This window comes from Micropterus salmoides, unplaced genomic scaffold (assembly GCF_014851395.1).
Source record: "Micropterus salmoides isolate LMB-PRFRI ecotype aquatic unplaced genomic scaffold, ASM1485139v1 Ms_hic_scaffold_11, whole genome shotgun sequence".
Classification (NCBI taxonomy): Eukaryota; Metazoa; Chordata; class Actinopteri; order Centrarchiformes; family Centrarchidae; genus Micropterus; species Micropterus salmoides.
The window spans coordinates 36,186,417-36,211,037 of NW_024040152.1; the positions used below are offsets into that span (position 1 = coordinate 36,186,417).

Consider the following 24,621-nt stretch of genomic DNA (forward strand, 5'->3'; position numbering starts at 1 on the left):
CAGGTGAGCCGCTTGCTTGTTAATGACGCAGCCTAAAAAACAACTGAAACCAACATCTGCACCCCGTGTTCACTGCTGCTTTAACGTTACCTGGTCCGTACATGTAAAATATCCACCGCGATTTGTAACGTCATCAGATACCTGCTGCTGATACCTGTTCAGAAACAAGAAAACTGGACTCTGATGGTAACTAGTTTTAACAAACAGCACTAATTATAACACTGTAGGTACGTCATAAAATGTGGAAAAGTTTTATAGGTCTCCTTTAAAGATCTAAGCGCGTTACAAACGATGCGTCCATTTTTGATGAGTTGGGAGTGAGAACGCGTTGATCAAACCTTCACTTCACTTTTCCTTTTTCATTCTTTTGTATAAAAATGACTGGTGATCAGGAAACAAGAGATTTTAGATGAAATCCTTTATTCAGAAACAGTATCATGTCAGAAGAACTCGTAACAGACGATCTCTAAAACATCACATTTTGTTTTAAGAACTTAACATAAAAGTCAAAGTCAGAAAGGTTTTAAAAGCGGCTACAAACTGTTTAATAAGCCACACAGCAGGTCTGCAGACAAAGCTCAGAGCCATCAGGAGACATGAAGAAAACCCGAGGAAACGTTTAGGATGTGAAACATGTGAAAGAAATCAAACTGACAGGAACACAGAGAACATGAAAAGGAACATGAGGAGGAAACTGCATCTCAGGCGCTTTGTTGAAGACCGACCTCTCTGTTGGTCAGAACATCAACTTTCTATTTTCATTCAACAACAACAATAATATCAATTTGCTCCTCAGCTGTTTATTTAAACTAAAACATCTTGTCGTCTCATACTAATGATTTAAATATGACTTATTTTGATAAAACACAACACAAATGTTTTGATGTCCTCAGGTAATGACACAAAGAGGATGATTATTGATCACGTTACAGCGATTTCTTGCCTCTGATTGGCTCACGTCAGCTGTGTATTTCTGATGCTCGTCGCCGTCCTCCGTCTGACATGATGGGGGTGCCGCAGTCTGAGGATACTTCACTTCCTGATTCCCCGCTGGGTCGAAGTCAGAGGTCAGCATGTGTCCTTCAGTCCGACCAGTCGGGAGCTCTCCTCCCACAGCTTCCTCGCCACCGCGTCGTCCCGCCCCTCCGGAGCAGCTTCCTGCTCTGCACAGTCACTGACAGCAAACATACAAGGCAGTGCACCGATTTACATTCATTCATTCTCACATCAAGTTCAACTTTGCTGAATTTTGACTCGTGAATTCCCCCAGGGACCAACAGAGAGCCTAAGCCCCGCCCCTTCCCGTGGACCACCTTACTTTAGATACAGTGGGTACGGAAAGTATTCAGACCCCTTTAAATTTTTCACTCTTTGTTTCATTGCAGCCATTTTCCAAAAATCAACCACAATCAATTTCTCAGTAATGTACACTCAGCACCCCATCCTGACAGAAAAAAACAGAAATGTAGAAATTTTTGCAAATTTATTAAAAAAGAAAACCTGAAATATCACATGGTCATAAGTATTCAGACCCTTTGCCGTGACACTCATATTTAACTCAGGTGCTGTCTATTTCTTCTGATCATCCTTGAGATGGTTCTACACCTTCATTTGAGTCCAGCTGTGTTTGATTATACTGATTGGACTTGATTAGGAAAGCCACACACCTGTCTATATAAGACCTTACAGCTCACAGTGCATGTCAGAGCAAATGAGAATCATGAGGTCAAAGGAACTGCCTGAAGAGCTCAGAGACAGAATTGTGGCAAGGCACAGATCTGGCCAAGGTTACAAAATAGTTTCTGCTGCACTTAAGGTTCCTAAGAGCACAGTGGCCTCCATAATCCTCAAATGGAAGACGTTTGGGACGACCAGAACCCTTCCTAGAGCCGGCCGTCCGGCCAAACTGAGCTATCGGGGGAGAAGAGCCTTGGTGAGAGAGGTAAAGAAGAACCCAAAGGTCACTGTGGCTGAGCTCCAGAGATGCAGTCGGGAGATGGGAGAAAGTTGTAGTAAGTCAACCGTCACTGCAGCAATCCACCAGAGTGGCCCGACGGAAGCCTCTCCTCAGTGCAAGACACATGAAAGCCCGCATGGAGTTTGCTAAAAAACACCTGAAGGACTCCAAGATGGTGATAAATAAGATCCTCTGGTCTGATGAGACCAAGATAGAACTTTTTGGCCTTAATTCTAAGCGGTATGTGTGGAGAAAACCAGGCACTGCTCATCACCTGTCCAATACAGTCTCAACAGTGAAGCATGGTGGTGGCAGCATCATGCTGTGGGGGTGTTTTTCAGCTGCAGGGACAGGACGACTGGTTGCAATCGAGGGAAAGATGAACGCGGCCAAGTACAGGGATATCCTGGACGAAAACCTTTTCCAGAGTGCTCTGGACCTCAGACTGGGCCGAAGGTTTACCTTCCAACAAGACAATGACCCTAAGCACACCGCTAAAATAACGAAGGAGTGGCTTCACAACAACTCCGTGGCTGTTCTTGAATGGCCCAGCCAGAGCCCAGCTGAGCATCTCTGGAGAGACCTGAAAATGGCTGTCCACCAACGTTTACCATCCAACCTGACAGAACTGGAGAGGATCTGCAAGGAGGAATGGCAGAGGATACCCAAATCCAGATGTGAAAAACTTGTTGCATCTTTCCCAAAACGACTCATGGCTGTATTAGATCAAAAGGGTGCTTCTACTAAATACTGAGCAAAGGGTCTGAATACTTATGACCATGTGATATTTCAGTTTTTCTTTTTTAATAAATTTGCAAAAATCTCTACATTTCTCTTTTTTTCTGTCAAGATGGGGTGCTGAGTGTACATTACTGAGAAATAAAATGAACTTTTTTGATTTTTGGAAAATGGCTGCAATGAAACAAAGAGTGAAAAATTTAAAGGGGTCTGAATACTTTCCGTACCCACTGTAAAATATGTACGTTAGTCAACGGCGAGAGACGACTAATGTTTAGATCCCGTTCAGATAGTTTTGGTTCACTTTTGATTCACTTCCCTTCCCCCTTGTGTGATTACTTTGTTCCTGCCTGATTCTGTTCACCTGTGTCTCATTATCATGTCCTCACCAGAGTTTTTGAAAACTCCCGCCAGGCTGAGGATTTTAAGAAACGCCGGTTGCAGTGTTGTGACGTCAGAGTGCGCGTTGTTATCTGCTGTATTTGATGTCAGATTGTGCGCCACTGCCTGCTTTGTTTACAATTTTATTAGGCACTGATTGGCCAACGTGGCTTTACGGTTAGGGTCATATTGCTCCCTCGTGGTTTGCGTGCTCTTGACAGTGCTTGATAGCGTGTTTTTGCATTTTTATATAGACATTTTTTTTTTTTTTTATACGAAGGAAGAAAGACTCCGTTTATAGAAATACCCATGTACGTCTGGATTTTGTATTTGAACGTTTTACACCGGATTTATTTGCCTGTTTTGTATTTTTTTTATCTGGTATTGACCTTTGCTGAAGTATACATGTTCTGCCTCTGGGGTCTGCAGCAAACCCTCGTTTCCCTGATTCTCTGCAGTGATTGTGATAATGCCTCAGCTGTGTTTGTGTAATTACTCTCTCTGCCAGAAGGGGGAGACAAAAGTCCCACCCTGCAGGTTTCACTGTGATTAAAAATCATGAAAAGCTCAACGAATGTGAAAAAGAGTTTGAATAAAGTTTCTAGATGCATGAATAAGGATACAGGTGAAGAGGATTTGACAAAACATTCAAAACATCCACACAGGTTTGTTTTTGTACTTCCAGGACTGCCCCCCCTCTCCACCTGTCCTACCTGAAGTATCGTCCAGATTTTCCCTCCAGGCCCGGCGTCACGGCGCAGAACACGGTGGTCTGACTGCCCTGACTGGGTGTCTTCATGAACAGCAGGGAGGGGAGGCTCAGCAGCGCCCCCATCAGGGGGAACCAGGCCTTAACGTGACGAACCAGTTCGGTCCGGATCACACCCGGGTGGAGACAGAACGATGACACACCGGAGTCTGAGGGTCAGGAGGTGGAAACAACAGGTTGATGAGAACAGCCAATCACATCGCAGCTCTGATGTAACGACAGTGTCTTTGATTTTACTTTCAGGGACAACATGTCTTATAAACAGGCCGGACTTCTTCACAATGTTCATGTTCCAAAAATGCTGCGGACAGAAGATCCTGTTAAAGATGCAGGAACGTTTGATGAGGGATGTTAAACTGATAGCATCCTGAAACTGTGGAGGACATGCTGTACTGTGTCAGTTTATAATGTTGAGGAACATTCTTTGACATTTAAATAATTTTTTTTGAGTACTTAAAAAACACATTTTGTTTATTTTATTTTTGTCTGAAAACTTAGATCAGATCTTAAAACCTGATGTTTTTCTATGTGAAACGGAGGGTAAACTCTTCATCGTGTTTTAAACCCCTCAAAAGGAAAACTGCAGACAAAAAATCTTTTTTAAATCTTAAATTTAGTTTTCTGCCTGGAGCACAGTCTTAATGTGCAAAGACCAAACGCAAATTTAATCCTCGCAACGCTCTCCTCGCGGGGGTTTTATTGCTGAACATCCGCCAAGAGTTCACTCACAACGCGATAAGCGATTAAACACAACCAGCGGTTACTCCAGCTGTATGAACCCAAAGTAAACATGTTGCTGTGATTAAATAGCAACAAACGGATCAATCTGATGCTGAAATAACTACAACATGATGCAGATTTGTTAAACATATGAATTCATGCTTTGTCAGGTCTGTCAGCAGGACAACAACTTCTAACATGTTTGTTTTCTGAATGGAGTTCGGATCGATCAGGGCTATGCTATGCTAACCTGGTCAACGGTAAACGGCGTAGCTGTCAGAGCAGAATTCTGACCAACTGCGGGGGTTTATTTGTCCAAAAGCTGCAGCGAAAGTCATCTGACTTTCTCACTCAAGAATTTTTCAAATTTTAAACTCATGTGAAGGCCTCCGCACCACTCGACAGGAACTCTGCACGTCTTTGCATTGACTTTGTATGTAAACACACTGGCCCCAACGCTCGCTTCGCTTGTGGTCTGAAAGCACCATTAGCCCTCTGAGTGTGTGGTGTTTGCGGGGCCCTCTGATTGTGTGTGGTATTTTTTGGGGCCCTCTGAATGTTTCTGGTATTTGTGCGGCCCTCTGATTGTTTCTGGTATTTGTGGGGCCCTCTGAATGTTTCTGGTATTTGTGGGGCCCTCTGAATGTTTCTGGTATTTTTTGGGGGCCCTCTGAATGTTTCTGGTATTTGTGGGGCCCTCTGATTGTGTGTGATATTTGTGGGGCCCTCTGATTGTGTGTGGTATTTGTGGGGCCCTCTGAATGTTTCTGGTATTTGTGGGGCCCTCTGATTATTTCTGGTATTTGTGAGGCCCTCTGATTGTCTGTGGTATTTGTGAAGCCCTCTTAGTGTCTGTGGTTTTTGTGGGGCCATCTGAGTGTCAGTGGTTTTTGTGGGGCCCTCTGAGGGTCTGTGGTGTTTGTGGGGCCCTCTTAGTGTCTGTGGTTTTTGTGGGGCCATCTGAGTGTCTGTGGTCTTTGTGGGGCCCTCTGAGTGTGTGGTTTTTGTGGGGCCCTCTGAGTGTCTGTGGTCTTTGTGGGGCCCTCTGAGTGTGTGGTTTTTGTGGGGCCATCTGAGTGTCTGTTGTCTTTGTGGGGCCCTCTGAGTGTGTGGTTTTTGTGGGGCCCTCTGAGTGTGTGGTTTTTGTGGGGCCCTCTGAGTGTCTGTTGTCTTTGTGGGGCCCTCTGAGTGTGTGGTTTTTGTGGGGCCATCTGAGTGTCTGTTGTCTTTGTGGGGCCCTCTGAGTGTGTGGTTTTTGTGGGGCCCTCTGAGTGTCTGTTGTCTTTGTGGGGCCCTCTGAGTGTGTGGTTTTTGTGGGGACCTCTGAGTGTATGGTTTTTGTGGGGCCATCTGAGTGTCTGTTGTCTTTGTGGGGCCCTCTGAGTGTGTGGTTTTTGTGGGGACCTCTGAGTGTGTGGTTTTTGTGGGGCCCTCTGAGTGTGTGGTTTTTGTGGGGACCTCTGAGTGTGTGGTTTTTGTGGGGCCATCTGAGTGTCTGTTGTCTTTGTGGGGCCCTCTGAGTGTGTGGTGTTTGTGGGGCCCTCTGAGTGTGTGGTTTTTGTGGGGCCCTCTGAGTGTGTGGTTTTTGTGGGGCCATCTGAGTGTCTGTTGTCTTTGTGGGGCCCTCTGAGTGTGTGGTGTTTGTGGGGCCCTCTGAGTGTGTGGTTTTTGTGGGGCCCTCTGATTGTTTCTGGTATTTGTGGGGCCCTCTGATTGTGTGTGGTATTTTTTGGGGGCCCTCTGAATGTTTCTGGTATTTGTGGGGCCCTCTGATTGTGTGTGATATTTGTGGGGCCCTCTGATTGTTTCTGGTATTTGTGGGGCCCTCTGATTGTGTGTGGTATTTGTGGAGCCCTCTGAATGTTTCTGGTATTTGTGGGGCCCTCTGATTGTTTCTGGTATTTGTGGGGCCCTCTGATTGTTTCTGGTATTTGTGGGGCCCTCTGATTGTCTGTGGTATTTGTGAAGCCCTCTTAGTGTCTGTGGTTTTTGTGGGGCCATCTGAGTGTCAGTGGTTTTTGTGGGGCCCTCTGAGGGTCTGTGGTGTTTGTGGGGCCCTCTTAGTGTCTGTGGTTTTGTGGGGCCATCTGAGTGTCTGTGGTCTTTGTGGGGCCCTCTGAGTGTGTGGTTTTTGTGGGGTCCTCTGAGTGTCTGTGGTCTTTGTGGGGCCCTCTGAGTGTGTGGTTTTTGTGGGGCCATCTGAGTGTCTGTTGTCTTTGTGGGGCCCTCTGAGTGTGTGGTTTTTGTGGGGCCCTCTGAGTGTGTGGTTTTTGTGGGGCCCTCTGAGTGTCTGTTGTTTTTGTGGGGCCCTCTGAGTGTGTGGTTTTTGTGGGGCCCTCTGAGTGTGTGGTTTTTGTGGGGCCCTCTGAGTGTATGGTTTTTGTGGGACCATCTGAGTGTCTGTTGTCTTTGTGGGGCCCTCTGAGTGTGTGGTTTTTGTGGGGCCATCTGAGTGTCTGTTGTCTTTGTGGGGCCCTCTGAGTGTGTGGTTTTTGTGGGGCCCTCTGAGTGTGTGGTTTTTGTGGGGCCCTCTGAGTGTGTGGTTTTTGTGGGGACCTCTGAGTGTGTGGTTTTTGTGGGGACCTCTGAGTGTCTGTTGTCTTTGTGGGGCCCTCTGAGTGTGTGGTTTTTGTGGGGCCATCTGTCTGTTGTCTTTGTGGGGCCCTCTGAGTGTGTGGTTTTTGTGGGGCCCTCTGAGTGTGTGGTTTTTGTGGGGACCTCTGAGTGTGTGGTTTTTGTGGGGCCCTCTGAGTGTGTGGTTTTTGTGGGGACCTCTGAGTGTGTGGTTTTTGTGGGGACCTCTGAGTGTCTGTTGTCTTTGTGGGGCCCTCTGAGTGTGTGGTTTTTGTGGGGCCATCTGTCTGTTGTCTTTGTGGGGCCCTCTGAGTGTGTGGTTTTTGTGGGGCCCTCTGAGTGTGTGGTTTTTGTGGGGACCTCTGAGTGTGTGGTTTTTGTGGGGACCTCTGAGTGTCTGTTGTCTTTGTGGGGCCCTCTGAGTGTGTGGTTTTTGTGGGGCCATCTGTCTGTTGTCTTTGTGGGGCCCTCTGAGTGTGTGGTTTTTGTGGGGCCCTCTGAGTGTGTGGTTTTTGTGGGGACCTCTGAGTGTGTGGTTTTTGTGGGGCCCTCTGAGTGTGTGGTTTTTGTGGGGACCTCTGAGTGTGTGGTTTTTGTGGGGACCTCTGAGTGTCTGTTGTCTTTGTGGGGCCCTCTGAGTGTGTGGTTTTTGTGGGGCCATCTGAGTGTGTGGTCTTTGTGGGGCCCTCTGAGTGTGTGGTTTTTGTGGGGCCCTCTGAGTGTATGGTTTTTGTGGGGCCATCTGAGTGTCTGTTGTCTTTGTGGGGCCCTCTGAGTGTGTGGTTTTTGTGGGGCCCTCTGAGTGTCTGTTGTGTTTGTGGGGCCCTCTGAGTGTGTGGTTTTTGTGGGGCCCTCTGAGTGTGTGGTTTTTGTGGGGACCTCTGAGTGTGTGGTGTTTGTGGGGACCTCTGAGTGTGTGGTTCTTGTGGGGCCCTCTGAGTGTGTGGTTTTTGTGGGGCCCTCTGAGTGTCTGTGGTGTTTGTGGGGACCTCTGAGTCGCTGGGCGAGTTCTCTAGAGAACAGCACGTTGGCCAGTTTGCTCTGTCTGTAGCTCTCCAGAGAATTGTACGGCCTTCGGCTGAAGAACAGATCATCAAAGTCGATACGACCTGAAGAATTAACAAAACATAATAAACAGATCAGAACCAACAAACATCATCAACAGAGAAACATCAGGGGTCAGAGGTCAGAGGTCATACCCCCCCGGTGGGCCATGGATGACACGGTGACCACGCGACTGGGGGCGGAGCTCTTCAGCATTGGCAGCAGCAGATTGGTCAGCAGAAAGTGACCCAAGTGATTGACAGCTAGCTGAGTCTCAAAACCGTCCTCTGTCAGCCATCTTGGACACATCATCACTCCTGCAGACAGACGGGTAGAGAGTGAGACGGGTAGAGAGACAGACAGGTATACAGTGAGACGGGTAGAGAGACAGACAGGTAGAGAGTGAGACGGGTAGAAAGTGAGACAGATAGAGAGACAGACAGGTAGAGAGTGAGACGGGTAGACAGTGAGACGGATAGAGAGACAGACAGGTAGAGAGTGAGACGGGTAGAGAGACAGACAGGTAGAGAGTGAGACGGGTAGAAAGTGAGACAGATAGAGAGACAGACAGGTAGAGAGTGAGACGGGTAGACAGTGAGACGGATAGAGAGACAGACAGGTAGAGAGTGAGATGGGTAGACAGTGAGACGGGTAGAGAGACAGGCAGGTAGACAGTGAGACGGATAGAGAAACAGACAGGTAGAGAGTGAGACGGGTAGACAGTGAGACGGATAGAGAGACAGACAGGTAGACAGTGAGACGGATAGAGAGACAGACAGGTAGAGAGTGAGACGGGTAGACAGTGAGACGGGTAGAGAAACAGACAGGTAGACAGTGAGACGGGTAGACAGTGAGACGGATAGAGAGACAGACAGGTAGAGAGTGAGATGGGTAGAGAGTGAGACGGGTAGACAGTGAGACGGGTAGACAGTGAGACGGATAGAGAGACAGACAGGTAGAGAGTGAGACAGGTAGACAGTGAGACGGGTAGACAGTGAGACGGATAGAGAGACAGACAGGTAGACAGTGAGACGGGTAGACAGTGAGACGGATAGAGAGACAGACAGGTAGAGAGTGAGATGGGTAGAGAGTGAGACGGGTAGACAGTGAGACGGGTAGACAGTGAGACAGGTAGAGAGTGAGACGGGTAGACAGTGAGACAGATAGAGAGACAGACAGGTAGAGAGACAGACAGGTAGACAGTGAGACGGGTAGACAGTGAGACGGATTGAGAGACAGACAGGTAGACAGTGAGACGGGTAGACAGTGAGACGGGTAGACAGTGAGACGGATAAAGAGACAGACAGGTAGAGAGACAGACAGGTAGAGAGTGAGACAGGTAGACAGTGAGACGGCTAGACAGTGAGACGGATAGAGAGACAGACAGGTAGAGAGACAGACAGGTAGAGAGTGAGACGGGTAGACAGTGAGACGGATAGAGAGACAGACAGGTAGAGAGTGAGACGGATAGAGAGACAGACAGGTAGAGAGTGAGACAGGTGAGATCACCTGCGTTGTTGATCAGGATGTCCAGTCTGTCTTCACTGTCCAGGAAGTCTTTAGCAAACTGTCTGACAGAGTAAACGGAGGCGAGGTCCAGGTGTCTGATCACCACGTTACCATTTCCTGTCGACCGCCGGATCTCCTCAGCCGCCTGCTCCGCCCGGGTCAGGTCCCTGCACGCCATCACCACCCGGGCCCCTGCAACAAATCAAACACACCCATCACCACCCGGGCCCCTGCAACAAATCAAACACACCCATCACCACCCGGCCTCCTGGAACATGGGTGCGTTTGATGTGTTGTTCCAGGAGGCCAGATGGATACGGTGTGTTTGATTCGACACACACAGGATGTTTTAACCCTTGTAATCAGCTCAGATGGTTTCCGCCTCTCTGAGGTTTACTGGGCGTTACTATGACCTCTGACCTCGGGTGATGTCATCATGCTGTGGTTGTTGGGTTGTATAATCTGCACGTCTGAGAGCAAGGCTTTGAGGTAACGACGTTCTGCAGATAATGTCCTGGTTTTACAGTCAGAGCAAACAGACAGCGGTGGAACAAGTAATCAGAGCTGAATTGTTTCTTTTCCTGCAGTTTGTCTCTGTGCGTCTGTAGAGACGTCTGCTCCTCCCCAGACTGAAACGGCGAAAACAAAGACCGAAAACCTTGAAGTGTGAAAAAGCTGCTGATCCCGTTCTGGTTTTAAAGTCTGGGGCGGCGTGTTAGTGCTGAAGGTTTCTACTGAGGGGTTTGTTCATCCACAGCCTGAACTAGAGAACATTTTTTTCCCAAAAACATGGTGAAAATATATCTTTTTTATGCCTGTTGACAGTATTTTCTGATTTCTGAAATAATCAAAAGAGAAATTCAAAATGTGTCAGCAAAATAAAACAATAATTTTGAACCTGCCTTCATCCAGAGTTCAGATTTCAGTTCCTGAAATAGAAGCAAAGTAGCTCATATTCTGCCTCATTTGCATATTTAAACATAAGATTTAACAAAAAACTATAGTCTAAATCTGTAAAGTAACTGATGTCGTCAAATAAACGCAGTGCAATAAAAAGTACAATAATGGCTCCTAAAAAGTACAACATGTATGTACTGTATATACTGAAGTAAAGTAGAAGTAACTCCAAACAGTAAGTACAGTACAGGTGTGGGTGATAGTACCTCTGCGTGCCAGGTCCCTGCCGGTCTCTTTGCCGATGCCGGTGTTTGCTCCGGTGATCAGAACTGTCTTTCCATCCAGACGCACCGAACAGCGACACACCCCACCTGCGATCCACCTCCTCAGCAGCAGCACACCTGCACACACAGGGTCAGCTTCTGTGAACTCTTTGTGTTCTGTCTGACTCTGACTCCCTGAAACTGACGAGGTTAAAACGACAAGAACTGAGACGCTTCCTGTGCTGCTGCAAAGAAACTGAACACGCTACAGGTTGTTTCTGCCACCATGTTCACCAGCATGTGGTAACATTTCACCACTCTCAGTACAAAAAACACAACCGATCATCAAAAAGAACTGTAAGCACGTTTCGCGTTTAAATACGCGGTGTTCATACAAAGTACCTGCAGAACTCTGGATCAGAGTTCTTTCGGTGTTGTTGGAGAACCTTTTCCTGTCACTCTGCTCGTCGTTCCTCACTGATCATCCCTCCAACATGAGTTTCATTTACACGTCTGTGTTGTTCTTTCTTCAGATTCCCCCTGAGCTCTGAGAGTTTTACTGTCCTCAGTGGGAATCAAACCCACAGCCTGAGGAACAAACACTGCACTGATCACAGTGTGTACAATACTGTAAAATACACGAGTACTTGCTGTTATAGTATTTGTTCCGGTACAAACCTTTATGTTGCAGTTTGTTTCCCGCATCCCTGATGGGAGAGGATGTCTTCGCTGTTCACAGAGACATGTTATGGAAAGTGTACTGCCTCATGTGGAAACTGAGTACTCTGTTACAGTACTGCAGCATAGTACTGTTAGTACTTCTAAGCTGATGTGGAACATGTATCTTTGATTGTTTGTTCTTGGAGTCGTTGTGGTTAAAACAACTGAACTGAAAATATTTCAGCATGTCGTGTTTTGGTGGTCTGTGACGGCAGCTCCTGGACGAAAGGCCGGCCGTTACAGGCGAGACCAGTTTTGAAGCGTTGTACTTGTGATACTAGAACCAAAGCGATCAACACAAACTGTAAAGGAACAGTTATTAATGAAACAGTCGAGTCAGCAGAAGACAGGAATGTTAATAACATCAATCCTCCGATAATCAGCAGCTTTAACTCGCTGCAGCGTGTTTGTATGTTTTTACACTTTCAGTTCAATCTGGTTTATTTATTTAGGGCCCAGCAGCTCCTCGCATGTTTGAAGCGCGAAACCTCACAAAATATGCTCACACGTCAGGATGGGCAAACATCACAAAGTTCTGCAGTGATCGGGCTCAGGCGTGGCCGGGGGGCTCTATTGCGCCCTAGCAGGATGGGGGGGGGGGCACCTTAAACCTGCGTCCTCTCTAGCAGCCAGCAGGGGGCACCTTAAACCTGCGTCCTCTCTAGCGGCCAGCAGGGGGCGCCTTAAACCTGCGTCCTCTCTAGCAGCCAGCAGGGGCGACTTAAACCTGCGTCCTCTCTAGCAGCCAGCAGGGGGCGACTTAAACCTGCGTCCTCTCTAGCGGCCAGCAGGGGGCGCCTTAAACCTGCGTCCTCTCTAGCGGCCAGCAGGGGGCGCCTTAAACCTGCGTCCTCTCTAGCAGCCAGCAGGGGGCGACTTAAACCTTCGTCCTCTCTAGCAACCAGCAGGGGGCGACTTAAAGCTGCGTCATCTCCAGCAGCCAGCAGGGGGCGACTTATACCTGCGTCCTCTCTAGCGGCCAGCAGGGGGCGACTTAAACCTGCGTCCTCTCTAGCAGCCAGCAGGGGGCGACTTAAACCTGCGTCCTCTCTAGCAGCCAGCAGGGGGAGACTTAAACCTGCGTCCTCTCCAGCAGCCAGCAGGGGAGACTTATACCTGCGTCCTCTCTAGCAGCCAGCAGGGGGAGACTTATACCTGCGTCCTCTCCAGCAGCCAGCAGGGGGAGACTTATACCTGCGTCCTCTCTAGCAACCAGCAGGGGGAGACTTATACCTGCGTCCTCTCCAGCAGCCAGCAGGGGGAGACTTATACCTGTGTCCTCTCCAGCAGCCAGCAGGGGGCGACTTAAACCTGCGTCCTCTCTAGCAGCCAGCAGGGGGCGACTTAAACCTGCGTCCTCTCTAGCAGCCAGCAGGGGGAGACTTATACCTGCGTCCTCTCCAGCAGCCAGCAGGGGGAGACTTATACCTGCGTCCTCTCTAGCAGCCAGCAGGGGGCGACTTAAACCTGCATCCTCTCTAGCAGCCAGCAGGGGGAGACTTATACCTGCGTCCTCTCTAGCAGCCAGCAGGGGAGACTTATACCTGCGTCCTCTCCAGCAGCCAGCAGGGGGAGACTTATACCTGCGTCCTCTCTAGCAACCAGCAGGGGGAGACTTATACCTGCGTCCTCTCCAGCAGCCAGCAGGGGGCGACTTAAACCTGCGTCCTCTCTAGCAACCAGCAGGGGGAGACTTATACCTGCGTCCTCTCCAGCAGCCAGCAGGGGAGACTTATACCTGCGTCCTCTCCAGCAGCCAGCAGGGGGCGACTTAAACCTGCGTCCTCTCTAGCAACCAGCAGGGGGAGACTTATACCTGCGTCCTCTCCAGCAGCCAGCAGGGGGCGACTTAAACCTGCGTCCTCTCTAGCAGCCAGCAGGGGCGACTTATACCTGCGTCCTCTCTAGCAACCAGCAGGGGGCGACTTAAACCTGCGTCCTCTCCAGCAGCCAGCAGGGGGCGACTTAAACCTGCGTCCTCTCCAGCAACCAGCAGGGGGAGACTTATACCTGCGTCCTCTCCAGCAGCCAGCAGGGGGCGACTTAAACCTGCGTCCTCTCCAGCGGCCAGCAGGGGGCGACTTAAACCTGCGTCCTCTCTAGCGGCCAGCAGGGGGCGACTTAAACCTGCGTCCTCTCCAGCGGCCAGCAGGGGGCGACTTAAACCTGCGTCCTCTCCAGCAGCCAGCAGGGGGCGACTTAAACCTGCGTCCTCTCCAGCTGCCAGCAGGGGGCGACTTAAACCTGCGTCCTCTCCAGCGGCCAGCAGGGGGCGACTCCAGCGGCTGCAGAAAGAAGTGTGATTGTATAGAAGTCTGTGAGAAAATGTTTCTACTTGTCAGCTGATTTATTCCCTCAGTAAACACTTTCCTGATGAGTTTCTGGTCTCAGTCGCTAGTTTCAAGTCTTCTTCAACACAGCATGATGTTCATTTAGTAAATTATGGTCCCATTTAGAGGAACAGAGACCAGGAAGCAGGGGAGGCTTTAGGGCGGGACTACAAGGTGATTGACAGGTCGCTACCATGGCGACCTGTCAATCAGGATAGAAGTGACTCGTATCTGCTGCTCTGTGAACATTTAACCAGCGCCGCTGAAAAAGCTCATCAGGAGTCGGCTGCTAATTTTTCAGTAAGAACGTTTATTTTTAAGCCTGTTTGTCGCTAGCCAAAATTAGCATCCTAGCTAATATCACAGCTAACGTGAACTACAGATGCAGCTAGCTAACCAAGCCAGCTAGCTCCACCCTCTTGTCCAAATATAGTCATGTCTGGTTCCAAAAAACAAGATGGTGACGGCCAAAATGCCAAACTGGAGGCTTCTTCTGTTATGGTTCGGAGGCTTTGGTGTGAAAAATGGCTCCATAGCGCCCCCTAAAGAATTTCAAGGAAACAGCCATACGTTTCACCAGCTGTACGACTGGATCATCTCTAAAGCTTGATTTATACTCCTGCGTCGGGTGTACTTGCGTAGCCAAGCATTTAGACTTGTGCGTCTGTGTCTCCGTTGCTCTGCAGTTACACCGCCAAACGCTAGTCAGCGGTGGCGCTAAAGCTTCCACTGTGTTGACTTTTGCCGGCCGGGGTAAAATTGTAATCGTGCGGCTGTTACAGACTTTAGACTTCATTGACCGAGTGGATCACATTCTGATAATGAAACGAGTCGTTTTTCGGGTTGTGACGCTCAAATATATCGATCTGCCGTGTTACAGCTGGCATTTTGGCTGCTAGTAAAAGTTACTTCAAAGCACGGGCACTTCCTTTCGGCTCGGAGGCATTGCGAGGCTGCCCAGCCGACCAATCACAGAGCTTACGGTCTGCGTCACCTCGACGTGTAGTTACATTTATGAGGAGGTGCACGTCAGGCGTATGCGTAGGGTAGGGGGCTACGCAGAGGCTACGCCGTTGGTTTGATGCAGAAGTATTTAATCGCACTTAACTTCACAGAGACGAGCTGATTGGCTGATCAAGTCACACGACAGCAACAAGAGTCTTTTATTAAAAATTTGGAAAATGTCCTTCAAAATTTCTCTGTGTTTAGATTATAATTTCTACTTTTACTGGTTTTCACAGTGAGGAACTTCTACTTCAATGAGGGTCTGATCTCCCGCTCAGAGTCAGTGTCCTGACATTACAGCCCCATGTGGACACACGAGGTGGACAAAGACAGAACAGACAGTGACTGAACGATCAGCAGTCAGAAGTAAAATCTTACAGATCAGTGTGACTCCCAGCAGAGCGCCGCTCCTCATCAGCAGATCCTCCCGGGCCTCCTCCTCCGGGCCCGAGACGCCAGCGCCGCCGGGCCACGGCAGAACCAGGAACCCTTCCGGAGCTGCAGCTCTCATCTCTGCAGGTCCAGGACAGACTGAAGAGAGCGAGGCGAGGGGGTCAGAGAGGAGGGGGAGGGTCAGATTAACTCAGATTACAGCAGATTATCCACAGAGCTGCTCTGGGATCACTGAGAGATCACATGCACCACAAAACCACGTGTCCAACACAAGTAACTACGAATATTCCTCAAGGACTTGAGTACAAATTAGAGGTACTTGTACTTTACTTGAGTACTTTCTCCTTCTGCTCCATCTCAGAGGGAGATGTAGAACTTTTTACTTCACTACATTTATCTGACAGCTTCAGTTACTTTACAAAGACACATGAAGAGTTTCTGAAATCTGATGTTAGTTATAAATTAAACAGTTCAGAAAGTGCAGCTGCTCCATTAGTTCTGTAGTTATTCTAATTATCGTTGAAGTCATTTCTCATCTTCAGCATTTGAGGTGAAGATTTGCTGCTTTTTCTTTAGATTATTTTAATGAGTTTTGAATCTTTTTGAGGTTTAAACTGACAGAACAAACAGTGTGAAGGCGTCACTCTGAGATGAGAAGAATCACCAGCTGCAGTCTGAAACTGAACAGTTCAACTTCAACAACGACAGCAGCAGCATCCTCTGAAATATAATATACATCAATGCAGCAGTTACAGGACAATGAGTACTTTCCTGATTATACTTACTTTAACTTAATAACATTTTCAATGCAGTAGTTTTACTTCTAACGGAGTATTTTCACAGTGAGGTATTAGTACTTTTACTGAAGTAAAGGATCTGAATACTTTGTCCACCTCTGCTCTGTCTTGTGTAATTAGTGTCTCTGCACGTCCGTATTTAGTTACCACATCTTGTTTAAGTTTGCACAGAGAAGCTCGTCACTCTTTACTGTACTTTGAATACCAACTGCCCGACACACAGACTCTGCTGCACTTTGTATTTTTATTTGTATTCTGTGTAAGTCCATGCTGTTCTGCGGGACTTTGCTTTATCTTGGCCACGTCGTTGTTGCAAATGAGAATTTGTTCTCAGTCGGCCTACCTGGGAAAATAAAGGTGAAATAAAAAAATAACGGTTTGTTTAAGACGGTCGATCAGCTCACGAGTGTAGAAAATGTGCCTGTGTCAGATCTCTGAGTCACACTTGTGTTGCTGCTGATCTTCAGTCTTTTACTCTTCATTCGCTAACAGAAAGTGTTTCAGCAGAACACTTGGTGGGGGTGTGTGTGGGGGATTTTTCTCTGCACACTTCGGGCCCCGCAGAACCAACTGAGCATCGTTTGAAGGCGACAGCCTCCCTGAGTCTTGTTGCTGATCATGTCCGTCCCTTTATGACCACGGTGTCTTCTGATGGCTGCTTCCAGCAGGATAATGTCACAAAGCTCAGATCATCTGCTTTCTTGAACATGACAGTGAGTTGAGTGGCCTCTAGTGGCCTCCACAGTCACCAGATCTCAGTCCAGTGAAGATGTTCTGAAGGCAAAAGGGGGTCCAACCCGTTACTAGCAAGGTGTACCTAATAAAGTGGCCGGTGAGTGTATAACCTACTATATGTATCAGACATCCTTTATTGATCTCCGAGGGGACATTTGTTGCATTACAGTTGCTCATGTTACACAGAATTAAATTAACAGAAATATTAATAATAGAAATAGAACAAATACAAATAAAAATAAAAATGTGTGGGATTATGTACTCTATGTGACAGACACGTGATCAATAAATAATAGTATTATTAATTTGTAGTGAGACTGTAGAGAGCTGGAATGGATTTAAATCTTTAAAACTGCAGTATTGGGTCAGAATAAACCAGAATATTGACCTAAATAATAATATTAATAAACATTCTTTATTATTTTTTTTTATTCTTGATTTCCCTGAGCAGTAAATGAGCTGCTTCTGATATGCTTGTTCAGGAAATGTCCGTCACTTTATTGGTTTTTGTTCTCTGAAGATCTGAAATCAGAGAAAAGATTCTCTCTTATTGAAATAATGTTTTTTAATCCGAAGGAACAGAAACATGAACCCCTGAAAACCTGTTGAGTTTTTGTTTCATGTTATTTCTGACAAATTCTGTCTGAACAATAAAGTAAAGGCTTTAACATATATCGTATATATCCAGTAAGAAGACGCTGATTTAGAATTAATTTTCTGTCAACATGCAGAAACAGTTTTATCACTGAATGTACAGTAGAATATTTTGGTTGAACTTTATAAAAGAAGCAAAAACTGGGAAACAATTCAACTTCAGGAAAAAGACGTTCAGTTGGTTTTATTATTGGGGAAATTCCAAAACCACAAGAAAGAAATCGACAGACTCCAAACATGTTTACCAAGACCTGCATCGAAACAGCACCAGATCAGAGACACTAAAAATAAAAAGGCCACAAAGACTAATTTCTAACGGAATCTGTTCGCTCGGTTTTTATTTATTTTGTACATGTATATACGTTTTGTTTTTATAATGTTTATTTATGTCTGCTGTCGAAAATAAAATATTAAAAAAATAAAAACAAAAGAAAATTCTGCCCCTGACGTCACTCTGTAGCTCCGCCCCTCCTGAAAACAACTAAATCAAAATGGCGGCCTGCCCTGAGCCTGTGCTGCCTTGTTTTGGCGCGTCTCGGCCTCCATGTTGACTTGTTGTTGTGTTTGTTTGTCTGGCTGCTGTTGTGGTCTCGCTCAGTCCGGTTTACCGGAGCCGGACCGGCCGCTGTGGAGCTCTTTGACCCCGCCACCCTGAAAACCCGCAGCTGAACGGACTTCAGTTCCTCCAGAAAAATTTCCCCCGACCAATGAGAGACAGCGCTGTCTGAGCGGGAAGTGACGTATTGCCGCTGTGGGCCAATCTGCGGCACTGACAGCGACAGCAGGAGGAAGACCCGCCCCCCGCCTCCGGTCCAACCGAAGCGCGCCGGAGAAGAACCGAGCGAACCCGTCCGTGCTTCGCTGTCCCGCTCCAACAGCAGGTAAGACCAGCTCGGCTCGGCTCGGCTCGGTCCGGACCGGGTTAACACGCAGGCCCGTTCAGCAGGTTCATTTAGGAAGCGCTTGGTCTGCAGCAGCGATGTGCTGCCGGCGGGGCGGTGCAGGCAGACAGACCAAACGCACCGCGGCGGACTGGGCGCTGAACTGGGTTTCCAGCCCGGTTCCGTGCTCACAGTTACCCGGGCTCTGCATTAACCGGTCTGACTGGACCCTGTAATGTTTCTGTACCCGCCAGGACTTTAAGGTTCCTCCCGCCGGGACAGGAGCTCCTCTCCCCGCGGGGACAGAGACAGAGAGCCCGAGAGGAGCCGGGGGACAGCGCCCCGTGCGGCCGCAGCGCGACATTACACCGCACGGATCCCGCTCACTGTGTTTAATACGACTTTATTTAAAACTAACTCAGTAACAAGAGGGACTTTGTATTATTGATCTGGTCTCACAGCAGCCAGAACCTGAAACCAGACCCACCAGGCTGCCTTCAGCTCTTTGGTCCTTTCAGGCTGGGTTCAGGTCAGACCACCACAACAAGAGTCCAATACGGGTCTTCAGAATTTAGAAACCGCCGGATGCTAACTTACATATGTTGGGCAGTTAAAATAATTAGCATGAATTAGCATAATCACCAATCTGACAACATTACACCAGCTATTAGAGCAGAAGTGTCTGTTTGAGCTCCTCGTGGGCAGTTTTCAGTCAGGACAGAAAATCATTTAAATGTTGAATATTAATGAACACAATTATCCAAACGATGCATAACATTTTAGTTCATAGCCCGTGACACCTTCTGATAACATGACTGTGGCTTAATCCTCACAGAGAGAAGGGAGTGAAACAGGTCAACACATGAGCAGAACTTAATTAAGAAATATAATGTCTCAACACACCTGTCACCTTTATATTAAGCAGATAAATAACATCGCCCACCGGGGGGCTGACACGTGGTCGCTTTCAGCCTCCTCAGTAACACCCAAAACCATCCCAGATGGTCCAAATCAGCCAGGTGGTGGCTGAAATATTGTCCATGTACCTACATTAGACTTATTAATGCTAATTGCCCAACAAGTTCCAGTTGTTTCTAAAGGCCCTGTGCTTTAAATATCTAACGTCAAACTTTAAAGTTCACAGCAGGCAGCGCCCCCTTTTACTGAAGCTCACGTGGTGCGAGTGAAAGCTTCAGAGCTGCTGCTAAAGTCTCCAGCTGTTTGTCTGCTTTATGGCAGTGATAAAGGTCAGGGTTCGCCCTTGTCGTGACGCTGACAGGCTGTTGTGGTTTCTATAGCAACATGGATACAGAGTTGTTTATGGAGTGCGAGGAGGAGGAGCTGGAGCCATGGCAACAGGTGGACGACAGCGTGGAGGAAGACGAGATGGACTTCGTCGACAACTACGGCGAGCCAGGTGAGAACTGGACGCATGCACCAGACATGGGGACTCGAGTTTGAGACTCAGACTCGAGTTTGACTTAAGTTGCACACGACTCGACTTGAGACTCGTCCTCAAAAGACTTCAGATTCGACTCGGACTCGAGGTGCGGGACTCGTGAACAATGTTTATTTTTAGGAAGCGTCTGATGAGCGTGCCGTTATTCCCTCCCTGCGTTACCTATAACCTGCCTACGTAACACGTAGCATCAGCTGCTACACGTGAGAGAGGACAACAAACAGCTGCTGAGCCGTTCATCAAACTTCATACAACTAGACCCAAACAAAGAAGCCCTGAATGCAAAATTGGTTAGTAACATGTTTAGCCCAGCAGTGGCCATCTAACGTTAGCTTGCTTCTTACTTCAGCTACGAGCTACGGGAGGTTATAGCTCTGCAGTTTTATAAGAAGCCTGGATTGAACACAGCAGGTGATACAACATTTATTATAACCACGAGAGACTTGAGACTTGACTTGGACTCTTGCTCAGAGACATGAGACTTGACTTGGACTCTTGCTCAGAGACTTGACTTGGACTCTTGCTCAGAGACATGAGACTTGACTTGGACTCTTGCTCAGAGACTTGACTTGGACTCTTGCTCAGAGACTTGTGACTTGACTTGGACTCTTGCTCAGAGACTTGACTTGGACTCTTGCTCAGAGACATGACTTGGACTCTTGCTCAGAGACTTGACTTGGACTCTTGCTCAGAGACATGAGACATGACTTGGACTCTTGCTCAGAGACTTGACTTGGACTCTTGCTCAGAGACATGAGACTTGACTTGGACTCTTGCTCAGAGACATGAGACTTGACTTGGACTCTTGCTCAGAGACTTGACTTGGACTCTTGCTCAGAGACATGACTTGGACTCTTGCTCAGAGACATGAGACTTGACTTGGACTCTTGCTCAGAGACATGACTTGGACTCTTGCTCAGAGACATGAGACTTGACTTGGACTCTTGCTCAGAGACTTGACTTGGACCCTTGCTCAGAGACATGAGACTTGACTTGGACTCTTGCTCAGAGACTTGACTTGGACTCTTGCTCAGAGACTTGACTTGGACTCTTGCTCAGAGACTTGAGACTTAACTTGGACTCTTGCTCAGAGACTTGAGACTTGACTTGGACTCTTGCTCAGAGACTTGACTTGGACTCTTGCTCAGAGACATGAGACTTGACTTGGACTCTTGCTCAGAGACTTGACTTGGACTCTTGCTCAGAGACTTGTGACTTGACTTGGACTCTTGCTCAGAGACTTGACTTGGACTCTTGCTCAGAGACTTGACTTGGACTCTTGCTCAGAGACATGACTTGGACTCTTGCTCAGAGACATGAGACTTGACTTGGACTCTTGCTCAGAGACATGAGACATGACTTGGACTCTTGCTCAGAGACTTGACTTGGACTCTTGCTCAGAGACATGAGACTTGACTTGGACTCTTGCTCAGAGACATGAGACTTGACTTGGACTCTTGCTCAGAGACTTGACTTGGACTCTTGCTCAGAGACATGACTTGGACTCTTGCTCAGAGACATGAGACTTGACTTGGACTCTTGCTCAGAGACATGACTTGGACTCTTGCTCAGAGACATGACTTGGACTCTTGCTCAGAGACATGAGACTTGACTTGGACTCTTGCTCAGAGACTTGACTTGGACCCTTGCTCAGAGACATGAGACTTGACTTGGACTCTTGCTCAGAGACTTGACTTGGACTCTTGCTCAGAGACTTGACTTGGACTCTTGCTCAGAGACTTGAGACTTAACTTGGACTCTTGCTCAGAGACTTGAGACTTGACTTGGACTCTTGCTCAGAGACTTGACTTGGACTCTTGCTCAGAGACATGAGACTTGACTTGGACTCTTGCTCAGAGACTTGACTTGGACTCTTGCTCAGAGACATGAGACTTGACTTGGACTCTTGCTCAGAGACTTGACTTGGACTCTTGCTCATAGACTTGACTTGGACTCTTGCTCAGAGACATGAGACTTGACTTGGACTCTTGCTCAGAGACTTGACTTGGACTCTTGCTCAGAGACATGACTTGGACTCTTGCTCAGAGACTTGACTTGGACTCTTGCTCAGAGACATGACTTGGACTCTTGCTCAGAGACTTGACTTGGACTCTTGCTCAGAGACATGAGACTTGACTTGGACTCTTGCTCAGAGACTTGACTTGGACTCTTGCTCAGAGACATGAGACTTGACTTGGACTCTTGCTCAGAGACATGACTTGGACTCTTGCTCAGAGACATGAGACTTGACTTGGACTCTTGCTCAGAGACATGAGACATGACTTGGACTCTTGCTCAGAGACTTGACTTGGACTCTTGCTCAGAGACATGAGACTTGACTTGGACTCTTGCTCAGAGACTTGACTTGGACTCTTGCTCAGAGACTTGACTTGGACTCTTGCTCAGAGACTTGACTTGGACTCTTGCTCAGAGACATGAGACTTGACTTGGACTCTTGCTCATAGACTTGACTTGGACTCTTGCTCAGAGACATGAGACTTGACTTGGACTCTTGCTCAGAGACTTGACTTGGACTCTTGCTCAGAGACATGAGACTTGACTTGGACTCTTGCTCAGAGACATGACTTGGACTCTTGCTCAGAGACTTGACTTGGACTCTTGCTCAGAGACATGAGACTTGACTTGGACTCTTGCTCAGAGACATGACTTGGACTCTTGCTCAGAGACATGACTTGGACTCTTGCTCAGAGACATGAGACTTGACTTGGACTCTTGCTCAGAGACTTGACTTGGACTCTTGCTCAGAGACATGACTTGGACTCTTGCTCAGAGACATGACTTGGACTCTTGCTCAGAGACTTGACTTGGACTCTTGCTCAGAGACTTGACTTGGACCCTTGCTCAGAGACATGAGACTTGACTTGGACTCTTGCTCAGAGACATGAGACTTGACTTGGACTCTTGCTCAGAGACTTGACTTGGACTCTTGCTCAGAGACTTGACTTGGACTCTTGCTCAGAGACATGAGACTTAACTTGGACTCTTGCTCAGAGACTTGAGACTTGACTTGGACTCTTGCTCAGAGACTTGACTTGGACTCTTGCTCAGAGACATGAGACTTGACTTGGACTCTTGCTCAGAGACTTGACTTGGACTCTTGCTCAGAGACATGAGACTTGACTTGGACTCTTGCTCAGAGACTTGACTTGGACTCTTGCTCAGAGACATGAGACTTGACTTGGACTCTTGCTCAGAGACATGAGACTTGACTTGGACTCTTGCTCATAGACTTGACTTGGACTCTTGCTCAGAGACATGAGACTTGACTTGGACTCTTGCTCATAGACTTGACTTGGACTCTTGCTCAGAGACATGAGACTTGACTTGGACTCTTGCTCAGAGACTTGACTTGGACTCTTGCTCAGAGACATGAGACTTGACTTGGACTCTTGCTCAGAGACTTGACTTGGACTCTTGCTCAGAGACTTGACTTGGACTCTTGCTCAGAGACATGAGACTTAACTTGGACTCTTGCTCAGAGACATGACTTGGACTCTTGCTCAGAGACATGACTTGGACTCTTGCTCAGAGACTTGACTTGGACTCTTGCTCAGAGACATGAGACTTGACTTGGACTCTTGCTCAGAGACTTGACTTGGACTCTTGCTCAGAGACATGACTTGGACTCTTGCTCAGAGACTTGACTTGGACCCTTGCTCAGAGACATGAGACTTGACTTGGACTCTTGCTCAGAGACATGAGACTTGACTTGGACTCTTGCTCAGAGACTTGACTTGGACTCTTGCTCAGAGACTTGACTTGGACTCTTGCTCAGAGACATGAGACTTAACTTGGACTCTTGCTCAGAGACATGAGACTTAACTTGGACTCTTGCTCAGAGACATGAGACTTGACTTGGACTCTTGCTCAGAGACTTGACTTGGACTCTTGCTCAGAGACATGAGACTTGACTTGGACTCTTGCTCAGAGACTTGACTTGGACTCTTGCTCAGAGACATGAGACTTGACTTGGACTCTTGCTCAGAGACATGAGACTTGACTTGGACTCTTGCTCAGAGACTTGACTTGGACTCTTGCTCATAGACTTGACTTGGACTCTTGCTCAGAGACATGAGACTTGACTTGGACTCTTGCTCAGAGACTTGACTTGGACTCTTGCTCAGAGACATGAGACTTGACTTGGACTCTTGCTCAGAGACATGAGACTTGACTTGGACTCTTGCTCAGAGACTTGACTTGGACTCTTGCTCAGAGACATGAGACTTGACTTGGACTCTTGCTCAGAGACATGACTTGGACTCTTGCTCAGAGACTTGACTTGGACTCTTGCTCAGAGACTTGACTTGGACTCTTGCTCAGAGACATGAGACATGACTTGGACTCTTGCTCAGAGACTTGAGACTTGACTTGGACTCTTGCTCAGAGACTTGACTTGGACTCTTGCTCAGAGACATGAGACATGACTTGGACTCTTGCTCAGAGACTTGAGACTTGACTTGGACTCTTGCTCAGAGACATGAGACATGACTTGGACTCTTGCTCAGAGACATGAGACATGACTTGGACTCTTGCTCAGAGACTTGAGACTTGACTTGGACTCTTGCTCAGAGACTTGACTTGGACTCTTGCTCAGAGACTTGTGAGCATCTCTGATGCACTCAACAGTAACACCTGTCTGTCTCTCCAGTGGAGGATTCTCTGTCTCCTCTTCCGGCCTCTGAGACTCCGCCCCCCGGGATTCCCCCGTCCATCACACCTGCTCAAACAGGTACTTGTGTGTGCGTGTGTGTGTTCCAGAGGTCAGTTAAAAGTA

General features: G+C 47.8%; 1 protein-coding gene across 1 annotated transcript; it reads right to left on the reverse strand.

Moving 5' to 3' along the window:
• Positions 1 to 409: 409 nt before the first annotated feature.
• LOC119898234 (retinol dehydrogenase 12) lies at positions 410 to 15,418 on the reverse strand. The gene is made up of 7 exons (XM_038712419.1): positions 15,286 to 15,418; positions 10,856 to 10,990; positions 9,693 to 9,884; positions 8,339 to 8,500; positions 8,129 to 8,248; positions 3,790 to 3,994; positions 410 to 1,174 (listed from the first exon to the last, which is right to left on the reverse strand). The coding sequence occupies exons 1-7, from the start codon at positions 15,416 to 15,418 to the stop codon at positions 1,069 to 1,071; spliced, it is 1,053 nt and encodes a 350-aa protein (XP_038568347.1). The 3' UTR covers positions 410 to 1,068.
• Between the last annotated feature and the right edge of the window lie 9,203 nt (positions 15,419 to 24,621).

What these genes read in the sequence shown, in the direction of transcription:
- LOC119898234 (XM_038712419.1), bottom strand. Translation starts at nt 15,418, where the DNA reads ATGAGAGCTGCAGCTCCGGAAGGGTTCCTGGTTCTGCCGTGGCCCGGC. An exon ending in CATCCTGATCAACAACGCAG is followed by an intron (nt 8,501 to 9,692) that starts GTGATCTCACCT and finishes GTCTGTCTGCAG; the next exon opens with GAGTGATGATGTGTCCAAGA. An exon ending in AAATCTGGACGATACTTCAG is followed by an intron (nt 1,175 to 3,789) that starts GTAGGACAGGTG and finishes GTTTGCTGTCAG; the next exon opens with TGACTGTGCAGAGCAGGAAG.